Source organism: Columba livia, chromosome 3 (genome assembly GCF_036013475.1).
Source record: "Columba livia isolate bColLiv1 breed racing homer chromosome 3, bColLiv1.pat.W.v2, whole genome shotgun sequence".
NCBI classification, from domain to species: domain Eukaryota; kingdom Metazoa; phylum Chordata; class Aves; order Columbiformes; family Columbidae; genus Columba; species Columba livia.
The window spans coordinates 53,664,096-53,683,649 of record NC_088604.1 but is presented as its reverse complement, the minus strand read 5'-3'; the positions used below and the strand labels follow the sequence as shown (position 1 = coordinate 53,683,649).

Below are 19,554 nucleotides of genomic sequence, written 5' to 3'. Positions count from 1 at the left end.
TAGGAAGATAAGGGATGGGAGTACAATCAGCATTTTTCAGAAAGGAAATACAGCACTCCAGGCCATTCAGTCACAGACTGGAGATTTCCTGAGCCTTCTTCCAGTGACCTGCATCACTGTTTTTGGCTCAGACAAGTCCCATTTTGGGTGTTAAGTGTCCTGGATGACATCATGTTATCCTGAGAAATTTCACTAAAGACTTTAGAAAAAGTAGGTCAATTTTAAGTTTTCCAGGATTGAAAAAAGGAAATCTATGGGAATGGGAAGTGAAAAATGTAAAATGGTGGTAAACATTGCCTAAAGAAAGCTACTTGAGACTTCCAGTGCATTCACTTGTAAATTTATTAAAGTGCCACAGAGCACTGCAGGTGTCATAAGAATAATTTCCCTGATACTTTAAAAACCTGCAAAATGAATCTTCCTCCTTTGTCCAACACATCTAACCATTAACAGATCAGTTACTCAATTTGCATGCTGCTGCAAATGGTCTATTTACATTTGATAGGGAACTCCTGAAAAGCTCACAGTTTGAAAAGCTTGTCTGAGTATGGCCCAGAGCAATGGCAAACAGAACAAAGAAGAGAAGAGCTAGTGGCATTTAAATATGAGATGCCACAGAGCACAGATGGGATCCAAGAGCATAAGTAAAACCTAAGAGAAGGAACAGTGTGGAGGCCAGGCAGGTTTGCTGTGTGCAGCCCTGTGCTGTTCTCTGGGACTGCCCATCTCTGAGCCAGCAACAACCTGGGCCAGAGCCTCCTGGTGACTCAGGGCTACAGGGTGTGACAGCTCCACCAGCTGTGCAGCCACACCGCTGTGGCACTCTGCCCCAGCCACTAATATCGTCTTCTCTGTTGGACACACTGAATCAGCCACAGCGTCGCTAGGATGTGGAAATCTTGCCCCCAGGCCCTAGGACTGGCTGTGCCTTTGGAGAGCTGTACCATGATCAGCCTTGCTGGGTGCACCTGACCACTGAGCGGAGGAAAAAAAGCAAGAAATGACAGATAAATAATAAACAAAGCAGGGTCAAATGAGGGTCCAACAGGGAGTGACAGTGGAAAAATATAGCTGTATAAATGGTTTTGAAATTAAGAAGTCTGAATATGGAAAAAAAAAAAAAAAAAAAAAAGAAGAAGTTTCCTCCTTTCCTCCTCATACCCTTGAACTGGGCAGCATGCCTCAGCATGGCTGTATACTGCTCGGCAGAAATGTGAAGCAAACCACATTTATCTGCTGAGATACGAATTCATTATATCATAGAATCATAGAATACTCTAGGTTGGAGAGGACCTTCAAAGGTCATCTAGTCCAACCCCCCTGCAATGAGCAGGGACATCTTCAACTAGATCAGGTTGCTCAGAGCCCCATCCAGCCTGGCCTGGAATGTCTCCAGGGATGGGGCATCTGCCACCTCTCTGGGAAACCTATTCCAGTGTTTCACCATCCTCATTGTAAAAAATGTCTTCCTCACATCTAGCCTGAATCTTCCCTCCTTTAGTTTGAAACCATTACCCCTTGTCCTGTTGTAAGAGTCCCTGCTAAAAAGTCTGTCCCCATAATTCTTATAGGCCCCTCTTAAGTGCTGAAAGGCCACAATAAGGTCTCCCTGGAGAGTGCACTGTCAGGCCCAGAGAAACCCCATGAGTTTCTGAAGACTCTTAAGCTTGGAGTTTCTCACCTCCAACACCTTCCACACTGTAATCTCAAACTCAAGAAGTTCCTTCATTGTTGCATATGGGAAGATCACGGAACACCTACTGTGCAACTCTTTCTTTTCAAACATCCGTTTCCTGGTTGTCAACTATTTTTCCTACACCACCACTCATGTATCTGTGCCTAGTCACTCCCTTTCCTTCCTCCTGCTCTCAGACCTGCAGCTGCACCACTGTAAAAATAGCTGGCGTGGAAGGTTAACTTCTCCTGCTAGAGAACTGAAACAGCTGTGGTTGTTCAAAACGTGGAAGGACTGCACAAATGATTCATCTTGCTGCTCTTCCTCAGCCCTATTCTTGCTTTGCTGCTTTTCCAAAACATTATTTCTTATTTGCAAATAGCTGTTTATTGTGGCTGTGCTGATGAAACTGTCCTGATGCACCATGGAAAACACAAAAGGAAGCTTTTGGAGGTACTCTCATACTCTTGAGGTCATCTGCTGACTTTTCCTTAAGTAGTCCAGGAGTAGCTAAAAATATGCTGAATATAACACACAGAGAGAATATATTTCACCTAACGCAAAAGGAATAAGCAGTAAAAATAAAAGCAAAGAGACTGAGTCCAAACCGTCCCTCATCAGTAAAAACCTCATTCTGACATATGGTTATGTTTATGGTTTTGTGTGATATTTAAATATAACAGGGAAGAACACCAATTAAAAAACAAAACAAAACAGAACACCAATCTTAAAATGGAGCAAAATCAAGGCATGCGGATGCATGTGTCCATTAACTGCATGAGAAGCAGAGTTAGTTCTGCCTAATCACAACTTTTGAAATCCAGGCTCAGTATTATTCTTTAGATGACCATTAATTTATACTATGGTTTAAAATGGTATTTATGTGCCCTATTAAATCTCTATAAGAAAAAAAAAATTGAAAAAGCAAATATAGCACGTTAGCTGTTCTGCTGAGAAAATATATGCTATTCAGCATACAAGCCTAGGGAAGAGAAAAATTATTAAAGTTCAGAAATATTCCAAGTTTTATTTATCCAAAATATTCTGTTCCTTTGCACTGCTGTATTCACCATATTGAATGAGCCGCTACTGTTTTTTTTTTTTTTTTTCTTCTCTTTTCTGAATGGAATAGCTTTGAAAAGGCTGTTTGCAAACACATGTTGCAATGATAATCTCCAGCAAATGCCAAGATGGTTTAAAGAACAAGCTCCTGAACATTCACAAGGACCTGTTGTAAGCATGCTGGAAGTACTTGGAAACTACTTTAATCTTTAAGTTGTGGTCAGCTGGACTATCGACTACTGATGGTGTTCTCTGGATAAGTTGTTCCTCTGGAGTCTCAATAAAATCTATAGAAATCTATTAAATGGTATATTTATTATGCCTGCATCTCTTTTGACTCCATCAAATGAAAGCTTTTTTTTTGTTAAAAAGATAGATGTATCCTAGTTGTATGAAGATGAAGACTCCATGTAATGAGAAAATCTACCTGTGATCTGCTGCCAGCTTGACTGAGACACAGTTCAAGATAAAATGTGTTTAGAGATCTGAAGTAGTAGATTACCAGCAAAGAAAACATTCCTGTTTCCTTATCTTGGGAAGACTAGTTTCCTGCTGGTTGTGGATCCTCCTTCTGCACTAAAATATCCTTGTTCAGCATTTTCAATTTCATCTTGTAGTGATAATGAAGGTTATGTATAAGCTCTGTGGCTGTTCAGATTCCCATTTTGGCTCCCACAGTGGGTATTACTGGAGTTCATGCAGTATCGTAAGAGATGACTCCATAGCACACTAATTATAGAGGGTTTTCAAAGTACTTTGAAGATTAAAAGTGCTGTATCAGTGCAACTCGAGATATTATTTATATAGCATACATAATAATTAGTGGAAACCTAGCTTTGAATCCCTTTGGGACTAAGCTGGGAGGAAGATTTGGACAAGCTCCATGTCCTTGCACTTTCACTGCATCTGGTTAAGGTAGATAACTAGCATTCTGAGTTCTTCTGCTGCCTTCCTTAATTATGAAATACTATGAAAGTGATTGAAGCAAATGTGGACCCTGTGAGGTGAGATACAAAATGACTCTCTAAGCTGTCAGCCAAAACTTATAGCCAACACCTGTGATATTAATTCTGAATGAAATTAACAAAATTAATTTGATCATTCTGAATGAATGAAATAGTAGAAATATCAGCTTGTCAATTAATAGATAGTTAATGGAGCAGGATAATCTAAAATATTTGAATGCTCCTGATAACATGCAATGGAAAATAACCACTACAGAAAGCTTTTACTGTGTGAAACATTAAATACCTGTTGCATAAGTAATATGCAGAAAAGAAGTGGGTGGTGGGAGAAGATGGCTGCATGGGAGGAGTGGAGAATAAGAGAAAGGAGATTAACAGGATACTACAGCTCCCAGCTGAAGCCTCAGCTAGAATGGAAGAAGGATGAATTTCTACAGTTTTCACTATCCTCCATGTAGAAATCCCTCCACACCTTTACAGCTAGACTTTGCAGGACAGGGAACAATGGCTGACCAGCTTGCCTCGACTCTACAAGAAATCCTACGGGAAACAATCCAGACCCACTCTCTCTACTCACACACCCTTTGGCAGCACTAACTGAACACCCAATGTACCACATAGTGATTGAGCGCTACAGACAGTGCAAAGTCGGCAGACCTAGGGGGTACCAATGACCAAAATGGAGGCAGAAGAAATTCCTCAGAGATTGTCCTAGACTTCACAAGGCCCGTGGATTCATGCTTGGATCCTCCGTGTCCTCCTGAAATAAAACAATAGGGACTTGAATAAAAGTAGGTACTAAGTCAGAACAGTGTTTTCATCTCACATCACTCAACAGAAACTCCTTGGCTTCACCAGAAGTATGTCAGGTCTGATCAGGTAGGATTCTTGCCCAAGTAATATATCTTCCCCTCCACACACAAAACCCAAGTGACAATCTTACAGTTGCCTACATATTTAGCTTTCAAACAACTATGATGAGTCTCCCAAATATATGACAGAGTACTCCCAGCAAAACACTTTGAAGTAATGATGCATAGATAAAAACTAGGGAAATTCAAAGTGTAAGCAGAGCCTTTGTTTTGGAGAGACCTCCCTGTGGAGAGTGTCCTATTATATGTAAATACCACTGAGAATAGCATGCAAATATGGTCGTTATTGAAGGTTTGAACTCTTCCAGAACAACTTCAATTTTGAGCCAAGCTACTTCAGTCTTCAAAGGCAGCAAACTCTATGACTCAGCAGAAGCTGAGACTGAAAATTCCTGTTTCAGCAAGGACCAGTGGTTTTAAGATGCTAAAGTAACCAAAGTCTTTTCTAATCCCTTAAGCTATTTTCCATGCTGTTTTCCTATTTTGTTAGTTGCAGACATGTAAAAGAGGACTACTGTATATTCCATGATTGCACTGTTTTGTTATCAATTGTAATCATATTTCCTTACATATTTGGGGCTGCTTATGATTTCCGCTACAGAGCTTATATAATAGATGGAAAAAGAAGGAGGAAAAGGAGGATGCAGATACTCCTACCTAAGCAAAGCCCACAGAAGAGCTAGTGAGAACAGAGGTGCATTCAGTGTCATGGAAAAACTGCTCAGGTATTTGGGATACAACAAATTTTTAACTAGGACAAGGAGAGGCAAGGTGAGGATTGCATTCCTCAGCTGCCCAACCCAGCAGAATTAGACCCATGTTATACAGTACTCCACACTCCCTCATGTAGTCCTGGGTAAAGTTGACATGGACATCACATAAATGTATTTCATTACATTCACAGGGTTCATGTCTGTCTGTGAAAAAAGCAAACCCTTAGATTACTTTTCATAAATTTGCCTCTGCACTGAGTTACACTAAAAAGAAAGTTGTGAGGAAGTAGTATGATTACACATATTCCAGTGGTACCGTTCAAGACTTAATAGCTTATAACCATAAGCTTTCCCTTTGCAGCTATATTAATGAAAATTGGATGTCATAATATGTCTTTCTGGATCCAGTCTGCTTATGTCTGAAACTGACAGGAACTCTTACACTGATTTAAATGACTGAAACCCTGGAACTCATGTGAGTATTCTCTCTCAGTTCTAATGGCAAGTATGCAGCTGCGGTCTAGGCTTGCTTGAAGGAGCAATTTAAATGTCTGAACATTTTCCCTTTTGTATTAGTCTAAACTCACATGCCTCATTTTGTTATGCACATTTCCTCAATATAGCAGCAGAGACGCAGTCTTTTTAAGTGACAGGAGAGTCCACAGTCACCGGAATGCTATTACTTTTGACTGGTTGACTCCATTGACAACTGTGTATTACTAACCCAGTACAGCCCGTCCCAGATACTCTGCCACTGGTTCTAGAATCACACTTCTTCAGCACTTAAAAGGAGTTATCGCAAAATGATCGCTGTAAAAACATGTCTGTCTTTGCCCAAGGTGCCTTTGCCTTGCAAATTTCAGCAAACTAGATGCAGCATTTTGGCTACCATGAGAAAAGAGTGACGGCAGCCATTTTGGAGACAGTTGGTCTTACCAGATTACTGAGCCGCTGTCTCTATTTAAACAGTTTCTAGACATACTACCTATAGACAATGTTTACCATGTATACATGCAGAGTGTCTGTATTGATTCATAAGGTCTCCCTTAGAAGTATTTAAGAGAAGTTTGAGACAAGCATTCTTTTTTGTGTCTATCGAAATACCTTTTAAATAAGTTCAGGAACCAATAAGCTCTTCCTGTGATCTAGTGATGTGCTAGCATCATGTAATTTTCATCTGACACACTTTCCAGGACTGACAGAGTCTGGGTGTGAATACGTCCTTGGGCAAAGTCAAAAGCAGGTAGTTTAAGCGAGGGAAAGGCTGTCATCTCTTCACAGAGCTGGTTGTACAGCCCTGTGTTTCTGAAGCTATTATGTTACAATAAACTAGAATAAAATGGAGGACCCTTGCATAGTTTCAAGGGCCTGGGCCAGAGAACACATCGAAGTAGTGATTTCTCACACATTGATTATGCTCCTGACCTTACTGTCTATGTTGGCAGTGGAAATGAAAGTAATGCAGCAGTAGCTTCAACAGCTCTGTGCTATCAGAAGATTGTGTTTTTTTTCCAGAGAAAACCTCAAGGACCATGCACCCCACCTCAGTTGTCAGAATCCTCTGGGAGATACAACTGGAAATGGATGGAGTGAATAGCATGAGAAGGAAAGTAAGACATCTTCAGGAGGTTATGGTCAATCATCTCATTATTTGTATAATACAGTGTGTGAAAAAAATAAAACCAAACAAAAACAAAAAATAAAAACCTGTATCTCAGGGGTAGTCCACGAGCTCAGTAGAAAACCATCATTCCAGGTTTGGATTAGTAGTAACAGAGAGAAAAAGTTCTACAGGAGGCAAGTAAATCCTATTTTCTGCCCTATTTTGTTTAACTTTTGGAAAAGAGAGCAGTAGTAATCATGGAGGAATTACAAGAACTAGAAGTAGTCTGATCTAGTGGGGTAGAAACAGCTGCCAGCAAAACTGAAGGAAGCTTTGCTCTGACATACCCAGAACTCCACATTAACCAGTCAAGGTAACTTAAGATCTGGATCGACTCCCAGATATGAGTTGCTAAACTACCTCTTACATCACTAATGCCTTTTTATTTTTTTTTTTTCTTGAATCAATACCAAGAGCAGAGAAATTTGAGGGAAGCACTAGCACAGTAGCAATGCACTGTCAAGCCGGTGGTGCTATGTAGCACAACAGCACTGCAGACAGCTGTGGTTCTGGAACAGTGAGACGAGTACATAATTTAAAAATGACCAATTTCAAGGGGTGTGACAGTTACACTCTAAGTTTGTTCTGGTTCTCAAGCTATTACTGTAGTGTCCACTTTAACTATGGAAATTTCATTTCTAAGTTAAGAAATTACCTTTAGTGTGCACTCCCTGTGTTTAAAACAACTTGAAATTACACAATCTGCATATAGATTTTAGACTGTCTGTAACTTGTCCTTCTAACTTTGTTCTTTACAAACATTTCAAATTACTGGTGCAGGGTGGGGTCCTTAGGATGAATTTGCCCTTTTTCAAAGTACTTCTATACAAAACACCAACACAAAGTTTTAACACTTAACAGGTTTTGAATTTGGGTTTTCTTACTGTTCTGTTTGTAACCCTGCTTTTGTTTTCATTACCTTCAGAGACATGTATTTTTAAAATATATTTTCCAGTGTGAATTCAATATCTAACATATCCTTCTACAGGAGGAGCTGTAGACAGTGCAGCTCCTGCTGCAGAAACACACTGGGAGAAAGCATACAATGAATATGATGAATTGCACACAAAATTATGTCCCTTTGATGACTTTGAAGTGTGTAAGAAATACACTTCACAGAAATAAATCTAAGTGGGAGAAACGGCCCGTGGAATGTCTCTACCCTACACACAGACACATATACACTACCATGAAAAAGTCACTCAGAGAGCATTGGTGCTGAGCACTAACTTACATCAATTATCCAAGATCCCCCAAAGAGCTGAGTCCTTAACTTGGGAGGTATGTGACAATCAGGAGTCTAGAAGACACTAGATTTTGTCTCAGGGTGAACCCTTCTCTGGATGTTGTTGTATCCACCTTTCCAAGGGCATGATCCTCACAAAATGCTTGGAATGCCCTTCCCTTTGTACAGATGAACTAGAACGAAGCAGCTTAAATATGACTCATAGTTATTATTTAAGGAATAGCACAAGGAGTCATTCCTTGTGCTGGTGCTTGTGTAGTGTATCTCAGGGCTGTAAATCCACTACAACTGTACTGCTTATTTTTCCCCTTCTTTACTAATAGGCAGGGGAAGAATTTGGACTTAAAGTGACAAGCAAATTTGAAGAAAGCTGTATAATAACTGCATGACTATCATATTTTGATTTTTCAAATAAAAAATGAGTTGAACCACCTTTCATTTAGAGGACAATGCTATAAAACCAAGCACTGTATGTCTTCACTAGTGACAGGGACCTAAATGGTAAAGCATTAAACAGTATGTGAAATCCAAGCCTTATCAAAATCAGTACCTTTCTCCCATTGACTCTGAAGGAAGGAGGATTTCATTCCAGAAATTAAAACTGTCAGTCAAGCAATCTGATTACATGAGGAAAAGTAAACTAGAGGCAATGATTTCATAATGCTGAATCTAGGCTGTTTATAAAAATTGCTTGAAAAATTATGTTATGCTATCTTTTCTATAACAGCTTGCAAATAAACATCTATTTTCTGAGGCTCATGGTGAGATTTGAATTACAGTAGTTCATGCTGAGCTTCACTTTGTTCCAGGAGTGGCACACATGATGCCTGTTTTTCCAGTGTTGTGAGGGTATCTGAATCTGGTCCTGTGAAATCTCAGTTCAAAGCAAATCCAGATGGATTAAATCAAGAGTACTATTAAAATGTAGAGTGACTGGGGAAAAATGAAGAGGGAAGAAAGAAGTTTGGATTATAAGACCGAAACAAAAGGTATATATGGACATATAAAACAGTAAAAGACAATTAGAAAATATATTTATACTAAATTAAAACTTTATTGACTAATGTTCTCCAGACAACATGATCTGACGGACTATGGTTGCATACATGCAATGAAGTTGAACACAACAGTAGTTTAACATGGAATGTCAAACAAATTAATATAATGTATTACATGAAAACATTTATCGTGTTGCTGCAAAATGAAACCAAGCTATGTATTTCCTTGGTCAATCGGTGACTTCAGCTAAGAGGCTTTGCATTTGAAGAAACTGGTAGATTTCTTTAGCATATATTTCAAATAAATTAGCTAGAATTGTACTCTTTAAAAATCTTTTCAACTTCACTTGCATTTCAAACAAAATCTCAGTGTAAACACTAAAGTTGCTAGAGCCATCTAGAAAGACCTGTCAAACTCAGAGTGGACATTACAGTTCAGTAAATGTGACTATTTAGAACAAGAAAAATACCAGTTACTGCAAAAGTCATGTAGGCATATCTTATTATTAATCCAGCACAAAGCATTTCTTCTAAGTTTCTCACATAAAAGACTAAAGCTTGCTTACAGTACTACATCTTCTATCATTCAAGCATCATTATTACCTATCAGGGAGATTGGCTAGATGACCTAATGGGTCTTTTCCACCCCTACCTTCTACAAAAGAAAATCATTCATGCCAGCAAGAACATGGTTCGCTACATCTTGGGCGTGATCCTGTAGCCTTCGTTCAGGCAAAACTCTCACTGACATAAAGGAGAGATTTTCCAGAGCAAGACATCCAGGATTAAGCCCTTTTTATTCTTTTATTTTTAAAAAAAGCATCCATTTAGGATACATGGAAAATATAGAATTAAAAAAAATATGACATGTGCTTCACTTGCATTGAAGGAATCAGAGAATGTAAACACCATAGTGGCCCACATTTTCACAAAATCCATGAGAAAGTGTCAGCTGCAAGTAATCAGTGTGCATTTATTTCTCAACGTATGCCTCCGAGAGTGTTTTGTATATACCTTTACCTCTACCTCCACACACAAATGTACACCCTTAATACACATAAAGGTGTGACAAAATTCACTAAAGGCAGTTGCTTGCCCATCTTAATGCTTAAATCTGCTAATGGCAGCAAACTGGGATTTATGTGACGCTAATTAGACTGTACGTGAGCAGCAGGACACAAATATCTCTGTGGGCAAGAGAGTGTGGTTGCCGGTTCTACAAGTGTGAAGTCATCCCACCTACGCACATCACAAAATCTACCTGCATGAAGGGCTGGAAAAGCAGGTGACCAAAGTATTTCTTGGTGGGCCATGTCTGAAATATCAGCTGAATGATTCAAAGGCTGTAGATTGTCCTCACAGGAGCCTTTCAGCAACCTGGAGGACCACATAGGAAAGTTTACCTTCAAAGTGCACTTTCTAAGAATGGAATGTTCTTGACAGGGAAATGATCAGAGGCAATCCTGGCCTTTTTTGCTGGTTGAATAGGAAAAATGTTTTCATCTTCAGGCAGCACTTCACCCTGACAAATGTGAGTTCAGTTATTATTGAGTTTTAGTATTAAAGAAGATTCTTTAGAAACAAACATGATAGCACACACATACACTCAGATATTTACAGCCTTTCTAGAAAAACAACCCCCTACCTTAGTACTGACTACCTTTTTCCTTTTTTTTTCTCTTTTTTTTTAGTATTTAAATTCTTTAAACCAGCTACATTAAATACCAATGTGTACTGTACCACCCCACACCAACCCCATATCCCCCCCCAAAGAACAGCAAGCATTTTAAAAGTTTGTTCGCTTGTTTGTTTTTATGATTGTTAAAATCTCCTGCTTGAGACTGTTAAGTACCACCTCCACTGGAACAAGATCAGCACTGACTGCATCTTCCAATGCACGTCGTTTCATAGTTGAGCAAGTACTGCAGCTAGAAGCTTAGATCTCCAGGTCATCAGGTCGAGGCCTGCTGCTGGCTCGGCTGCTGGCTCTGCTGGGAGGCCTCTGGTCCACAATGGTGAGGGGTTGCAGCTCATGTCCCGACGCCATTTTTTTAGTGTTCTGGTGCTCATCGGAGAAGTCGAAGGGCTGAGCGTGCGAGTTGGAGATGGTGCTGCCAGCCTGCCCCATTCTGTTCTGCTCCGCACTGTAGTTGGCCCAGTTTTGCTCGCTGGCTTGCTTATTGTAGTTACGACAGGAAGAATTGTTCCTGTCTCCAGTGACGAGCTTGTACCCCGGGGGAGACATGGGAGACAAGGGGGCGGTTGGTGAGGAGCAGCCATTGTAATAAGCATATTTGGGGGATCCACAGTCCTTGGAAGGGCTCATGGCACCGCTGTGGGAGTAGGGGTCTGTTTTCCCTTTCACACGATCCTTGACACCCTTGAAGAACACGTAGAAAAGCTCAATGATGTTCAAGGCAAGAGACACCAAGGACACAACCAGCATGAAGAGGATGAAGATGGTTTTCTCAGTTGGACGGGAGAGGAAACAGTCCACTCTGTGCGGGCATGGATCTCTCTCACAGGTGTAGATGGCATTCAGGCTAAACCCATAAATGTACCACTGTATCAGCAAGAAAGCCACCTCAAAGACAGATTTAAACAGGATGCTGATGATGTAAGTACGGAGCAGTCCCCCACGCATCTTCACTTTGCCATGCTCTTCAATCCCATACTTGAATTTCTTAATTTCTATTTGCTTGAGGTGCATATCCACATTCACGCCATCATTTTGGACCACCTTGAGCTCTTCTTCTCTTTTGTTCAGCTTCTCTTCTTTCCTCATTACATAGAACACATGTGCCAGGTACAAAAGGGTAGGTACAGACACAAATATGATCTGCAGAACCCAGAAGCGCACATGGGAAATGGGGAAGGACTTGTCATAGCAGACGTTCTCACAACCAGGCTGTTGAGTATTGCACCGGAAAGCAGACTGTTCATCTCCCCAAGCAGATTCGACCGCTGTCCCCAATAGCAAGATTCGGAAAATGAAGAGGACAGACAGCCACACTTTCCCTCCTGCAGTAGAATAGGCTTGAACTTTGTCAAGAAGTTTTCCCAAGGCACTCCAATCACCCATCTTCACAGGATGCTGGCTAAAGAAAGACACAAAGAAAAAAAAGAGTGATGGTTAAGACAGAGATTTAATACCTTTGATACACTGAATCACAGATCGGTGCTGACAGAGCAGTGATGTCAGCTTTGTTCTAATTCATGCGTTTTACACAACCTGAAGACAAACCAGAGATTTAGTTTGCAGGTGGAGTAAGAAGTCAGGGAAATTAAAAAGAGAAAGTAACATATACGTCTCAGAGCTCAATGAAAAAAGAGGTTTCAAATTTCACTCCAGTTTTCACGAAGTTCATGACAAACCCTCAGCTGCCCCTGTGGCTGCCTCAGCTTGCTTGGCAGTGGCAGCCTCAGTTCAATGGTCTACACCTGCCTTAGGCCGAAAAGAGCTGTGACACATGGCTGAAGCAGGGTATGGAAGTATGTAGTGGCACTGCCTGCATATACCAGGAATAAATGAAAGGTTTCTCTCCATCTGGATCATTCATGGTAATTTTTATGTTCACTCTTTAAGAGAATAAGAAAGCAAAAGGTTATACTAAGTTAATGTTAAGGTTGGATACGTAATACATTTAAGATTATAATTCCTAATCACGCCAAGTTTATCCTATCCTCAGCTTCAGAAAAAACTTGCTCTCTAAATAAAGTTTTTGCATTAGTATTTGCAGCACGAAGATCAAAGTTAGAATTCATCACCTTTACTTTCATGAAGAAACCAAAGCTAGTAAATACATGAAGCACAGCTAAGCTCATGTTACCATATTGGGTGAAGTGGATTCCTGTTTATCTGTGGCTTGCTTAATTTATTCTAGTTTCTGCTTTGTATTTGCATCTTTTTCGATTTAAATTCCTTTGCTTTGTTTTGAAAGGAAAAAGATTTAGCAAGAAAAAAAAGGTACATGAGCTCTTTCCGATTTTAAGGCAACTCCTGGCATGCAGTTTGCATTAAAAGTGTTGAACACTGGAAGTTTAAATTGTCTCTTGACTTGAGCTTGAAAGTGTGCGCTTCTGGGACACAGGCAGCTTCCCACAGATATCTGGAAATACACAGGATGACATAAAAGTAATGAAATGGCTTACTCGATGTTCTGGATTCCTAGGAAAAGCAAAGTGCACCACAGGATTTTTATCAACTGGAGAATGGCAATCCTCTCTACACAAGAACTTGCTTTTTAACTTGCCTGACATGAACAAGCATGTGAAATTGGGCACTGAAAAGGAAAAATAATCACAAAGTTTCCCTTTTAAAGTAGATGCTGCTAGGTATAGATATTTGTTCTGTGCATGCTGAGTAATCCCTTCCTGGTATTAATAGTTTTGATAATGTCAGAATGATTTCCTCCCCATCGCATCATGGATATATTCCGTAACGAAGGTCATTTATAGAAAAAGTCCTTTTTGGCTAATTCATAAAATAGGAAATTTTAGCACCACAGAGATTTTCTTTCAAGAAGCAGTGAGTCACTGGAAACACAAGATTATAAACCTGGCAAACTCAATCATAACAATAGATGCCAAATAAAAACACGCCGTTCCTGCCATCGGAAAGAGTCTGAGAGAATAAAGGGAGACAAGTGTTTAAAGTACTCGCTCCGATAGCTCCAAGATGCCAATTATCTTTGAACCCCTGCAAAATATCCCAGGGCCATTTCCTGAGCCTGCTTAGTCAGCTTGCTCTGAAGTTCACCTACCACTGCGTGCAGACCCTTCCTCATGCAATTAATTGTTCACATGAGCAAAGCCCCATCAAAGGATTAGGCCTGCTTCAGACTTTTAAGTCTGGAAGCCTCTGCTGGGAGGAGGAGTACCCAGCGTGTTTATCTCTGACACATCCCTTCAGCCATGCCCAGCTTTCATCCTTCCTGGGAAAAGCGAGTTTGTCTTTATGGGCTGGAGGTGGCAGGGAAGGAGTCGAGCGCGGAGGTCTCTGGAAAGGCTGGAATGAAATGTGACCACGTTCCTCCTCAGGCTGGGATTGTTAAAACAGAGAACAGTCTGTAACTATACAACACGTGAAGTTTGTTTTAAAGGCAAGCTACTTACTCCACGTCCTAGAAGTGGAAGTGGACAGAAGGAGCCTTTTTCAAGTAACAGCTTCTTGATTTAATTAGTCAGCTTTCCGATGATTTGAAACTACGGCATTAACAGACTTTCCTCAGACTCCACGTATTTTTTACTGTCTAAATGTTATTTCAGATTGAAAGTTTGATTAAGAAAACAGAGGACCTGTTATTCCTGGGCAGTTATGTGCTGTTTGTTTTTTTAATTACACTCACTCTGGTCCATTAATGTGATGTGATTTACTTCAGTTTTGACCTAGTTAATCCCACACCTGCAATATTTTGAGAATTTACTACCTATTTTTTAATTTGCTTCAGCATGCAAAATTGCCGTGTTTCATTTATGTCCTCTGGCAATATAAACTCCAGGAGGAAACATTCCATGCTTGAATTACTCTACGTAGTTTTGAAAAGCAACTTTTTTAAAAGAGATCAGTTACACACTAGCCTTTGCCAGTGATAAAAAACCCCACATCAATCCAAAACATTGTGCTGTTAATCAGATAACCTTGTGGTGGCACAAATATATAATTCCTTTGCTTAAGTGGATTCTATTGCTTTACGAAACACAGTACTTTGATTTGTTGTGGAGAACATTCATTTGTCAGATCTAACTTGTTTACTTTCAGGACACTGAAATACCATTTTTATTAACGGATTACAATATCTGTTTACTAGGTATAAAAAGAGGTTTTGTATCAAACAGTTATTTAAGTAATCTAGCTTTGTAAATAGTTCAAAATGGATGGAAGATAACCTTTAAAAATAGTTCTTCAGCATTCTGGACTTTTTTTAACACTTCCAAACACCTTTAAACGGGTCTACTGATTGACACAGGTTGACCTGACTGATTAGTACAATTTCAGTACTTCAGGAATTTAAGGATATGGCTGATGATGAGTATGTGTGTTTCATGAGTTCTTACTGATTATTACTTTACAGGATTATAACCTTCTTCTGAGGCAGACTAATGCTGGCCTAGTAAATGCTTTAAAAGATGGATTTCTTCCAGGTCCTACAGTGTGTGGGTAAAGACAGGAAAAAAAAGCCATAGAGCAGCAGGAGATAAGACAGCATTCATCGGCATGAGTTTTAGATGACCGCATATATAAGAAATTTGATTTGTAAGCCACAATTAAGGAATTCTAGAACTATTTTTTGTGGACAGCATTCATCATGTCATCTGGTTCATATTTTCCAGGAAGAATAATTCAAACTCAGTGCTGTGGTAACATGCCCAGGTCTGACTATGGTGTTAGAGGGTCACGTACTAGTGGATGGAAGAGCAGTAAGGCTCAGAGCGCGATCTAAAATGGGATTTTGCATCTGAAGCAGTTGTGAAACAGGCCAAAGTTTTAGGTTTCCTACCTTTCCTGCCTTTTTCTGTGTGCTCACACATATATAAATAACCAACAAAAGATTCTGAACCTTGAACATCAATCAGCTTGAGTAGTCCCCAAAAGCAACCAGCATTGCAGGGAAAACAACTGAGATGTACAACTGATGGGGTTTGGATGAGTAGGAATAGGGAAGACTAGTTTTCTGAAATCATACAAAAATAATCAAATGTCTTTCAGACATTCCCCTGGAAAGGTATAGTTAATTTGTAGGTCTGCAGATGAGCTTCAGTTAATTTCATCCACGGGACAAAGATTACACACTAAATGGTTGAAGTAACTAGAATTTAAAAGCGTCACAACTGTGCACATTTTCCATTGTCTGATAGTATTGCTGGTGGTCAGCCACTAGTGGATCTACCCCACAGCCTTTGACCCTCCTGTGTTGTACCCTCTCCAACTAGTTTAATTCTAAAGCGTAGCTGCAAAAGGACCCAAAGCAACCATAGACACTTTGTTAGACATTCTCTGGTTGTACAAGTCAGGTCTACCCTCTGTGTTAATGCCCGGATCCAATCCTCTCCTGACTCACTTTGGAATTACAAGAAGAAACACTGAATTCCCTGAGGGGGCCTCGGGCCCTCTGATGCTCCTGCTTGCAGATTTTGAAATCTGGATTTCTAAAACGTACGTGTGGCATAAGCAACATACCGGCTGCCCCTATGTGAGATAAATTCGGTGGGTAACATGGGGAGGAGATACCAGAGACAGGGCGAAAGAGAGCAATGTGTCTGATGAAACAGATACATTGCTCAATGTCATCTAACCTTCCTTATTGCCCACAGGAATCCTTAGCCTAAACCGATGTTCATTTCAGAGACAACAAATAAAATAAATCTTTCAGGCTTGCATAATATGAGAGCTGAGATAACTTTACAGTGTTGAATCTGTTTGTGCTGCTGTGTGCACATTCAGATTTATGTCACAAATCAAATCCCATGTCCCTTCCTTCCCTCTCCTGAATTCAGCCTGCTGCTCGCTCCTCTCCCATTTGTATGCTTGTTAGGTATCATGGGTCAGTGCCAGTGTTTGGCTTTGAAGTTTTTGAAGGAAACACTTCAGTAAACATCCCAAAGACTAGAGGCTTAAATTCTGCAGTGTAGTGTGCTGTCCAGATGTTAAAAATGGCACGATGAAAGCTTCACGCAAGTTCTCCAACTTGCTCCCTGTGTGCGCGCACACACACACATAGAAGTCAGGCACAAGGGGTCTGTAGCCCATTTTTTGGTGCTGTTACCAGGGCTTTTCACCATAAATCTCACATATAAGATCTAAATTAATTTCTCAGACAAAATATGCCACTTCACAAGGGTTGCTGGTTATCTCAAGGCAAAATGTGAGGACACATGTAAGCACACAATATTCTTGTTTAAGAGGAGAATGTGTTACTTGATAAGATAGACTCTGTGCTTCGTCTTTCAGCTGAAGGCTTTTTCCTGCCTCCTCGTGTTGCACTTTAACTACTGGCAAGCAGCAGGCAACAATTGCTATAAGGAATGACTCCAAGTCTTGCAATGTAAAAAGCTTTTTAATTCTCCAAGAGATGCTGCTCAACCATTTTTTCCTCTGCATGTTGGTATTTAAGCCTTCAAGGTAATATAAAGGGAATGTGTCATACTAGGATTATGACACATATTGTAGATATTCTTAAAGAGTTCTTCCTAGACAACTTTCATTTATATCCACCCAAGACTTCCACAGACATTGCCAACGTGGTAAGGCATATCATGATATCTCACATTCCTTCTCTAAAATCCCTCGCCGAGGTTGCTAAAACAGAGTAACTATACACAAACCAGGTTAAAAATCCATAGCCCACGTCTGGATTTTATCACATCTATTTTAAAAGAAAAGGGGAAAACTTATCAGGAAGACCACGTGAAAGTCACCACTTCAGTAGCTGCAGCATTTAACAAAGCACCTAATTAAGAACCTTGCGCTGCACAAACTATTAGGCATCCATCAGGATTTCCATATGAAAGCAAAACGTGTGGGGCAGAAATAGGACAAACTCAGAACAAGGTCTCCCTGTGAGGAACTTCTGATGCAATGTCGGTACAACAGACGAGACCGAAGCGCACCTCGATTTTTTCTTTAAAAGAGCTCATTTGGGCTGAGACCAGTACAGAGGAGCGATTCCACCCAAACACCAGCAACAAGTCTGCAAGTCAGCCCTGCAGTTACCACTTCACCGCAGTTTCTCCCTCAGTAGAACAAGGTTAGAAGTTGTAAACGTGTGGTAGTTGAAGTAATGTATAGAAATATGACAAAAGAAAGCACAGAATTCCTGCAAAATTGAATTGAGCACTTTAAGAGAACTTACACTTTTATAGATGTATGTTTTTAAACAAGTTCAACCATCAGCTCAATAACACAAAATTCTTCGGATGAAAAGTGTTTTCAGAAAAAGTGATACAGAAAAAGATGAAAAAGGAAAACTTTCAACTTACCCTTGCTGATCAGCAGTGAAACTGGATCAGAATACTTCTTTGGAGGGTTAAAAGTAAAATGGAAGAGCACGTTCAGGCACTGAGACCTGTCTATTTAAACTTTAAAAGTCTACTCCTGTTTTGTATTTTTCATCCTTCCTTCCCCACTAATGAAAGAAAACTGCTGATACCTCGTAAAAGTTTTTTCTAAGTTGGAACACTGGGAGAGCTTTTAACAAGTTTTCAAGGCTCTGACTGTGAGGAGGAGGGGAGAAGGAGGGGTGGCAGCCCAGGAGGAGGGGCGCGCTGCAAATGGAGAGGAGGAAGGTGGGGGAGGAGGGAAAGAACTGAAGGCACAGCAAAAACCAGCCCGGGGAAAAGGGGAGAGCGAAGGCGTGAAAGTCCACTCTTGCTGATGTAACAAAACAAATATCGAGGCAGTCAGCAGCCACCCCGCACCCCTCCCTGTCACTGAGGGCACCTGGGTGGCACTTTATCCGGATCTGGGCTTGCCCGGGACACATGAAACAACTTAAGCTCTCTGGTGTGCACCGGGAGTTTCACTATAGGGAAAGGGGAAAACGCGTGAAAGGGATTAATGGGTAACCAGCGTGAACCTCCTGGATGCTGGGGCAAGACCGCCTAGCTGCTGCCTCCAGTCCCTCTTTGCCACCACGTTGGAGAGGAAACCCTCTCCAGCCCTTGCTACTTTTTGTTGTGAACACAGCTCTGCTTACTTAGGTCTGTTTCCTTTACGTGCACACATGAAAGTACACACCAGGAGCAGCGCAATTGTTTCTGCAGGAGATACACATCACATATTTTTTTATTATTATTTGTGTGTGTGTGCGCCTGTGTACATCCCATGGGAGAAATGAAGAAATGATCTCACATTCCAGGAAACTCTTTCCAGGAAACTTCAGGAAATATGGCATAGTACAGAGAATCAGTCTTCAACAGTGAGAAGAAATGTTCCCAATAAATTTTGAGCACATTTTAGAATTTGAGCACATTTAGATCTAAAACTTGTCTATTTGGTTAGAATGAAACTATTTTGACTTTGCTCCTGACCAGTCCCTGGTTAAACGCCCCTTGAAAAATGCCTTTTCTATAGAACAGAGATTAATTTCTTTCTCTGCCTGTGATAAGCTCCTCACACATGGAGTCCAAACTGCAATAGGAATTGATTTTATACCTGTTAATGTCATGGGTTATTAGCTCCTCTGTGGGACTGCTTAAGAGCTTCTCTTGAAGCATTCATAGTTAGATAGTTCTCAGTGAAGTTCCACATTTTGAGTTGTACCAAGCTCATTTGGGTTTCAATCATTCCAGTCCAGTAATGGTCATTGAGAGGTTCCCAAATAAAGGTCCTCTTTGCAGTTTCTTCTTGAAATAATGAATG

General features: G+C 40.4%; 1 protein-coding gene and 1 long non-coding RNA gene across 2 annotated transcripts in view; one reads left to right on the top strand and one right to left on the bottom strand.

The window, feature by feature from the left end:
* The window catches only part of LOC110362581 (uncharacterized), a 72,174-nt gene extending 61,252 nt beyond the window's left edge, over positions 1–10,922 (top strand). The window contains exons 3-4 of the long non-coding RNA XR_010471320.1: positions 5,649–5,762; positions 6,803–10,922. This is a non-coding gene — a long non-coding RNA (uncharacterized LOC110362581). The remainder of the gene's footprint in view (positions 1–5,648; positions 5,763–6,802) is intronic.
* On the bottom strand, positions 9,231–18,730 carry GJA1 (gap junction protein alpha 1). Its single transcript, XM_005507441.4, has 2 exons — positions 18,174–18,730; positions 9,231–12,292 (listed from the first exon to the last, which is right to left on the bottom strand). The coding sequence occupies exon 2, from the start codon at positions 12,274–12,276 to the stop codon at positions 11,131–11,133; it is 1,146 nt and encodes a 381-aa protein (XP_005507498.1). The 5' UTR covers positions 12,277–12,292; positions 18,174–18,730; the 3' UTR covers positions 9,231–11,130.
* Between the last annotated feature and the right edge of the window lie 824 nt (positions 18,731–19,554).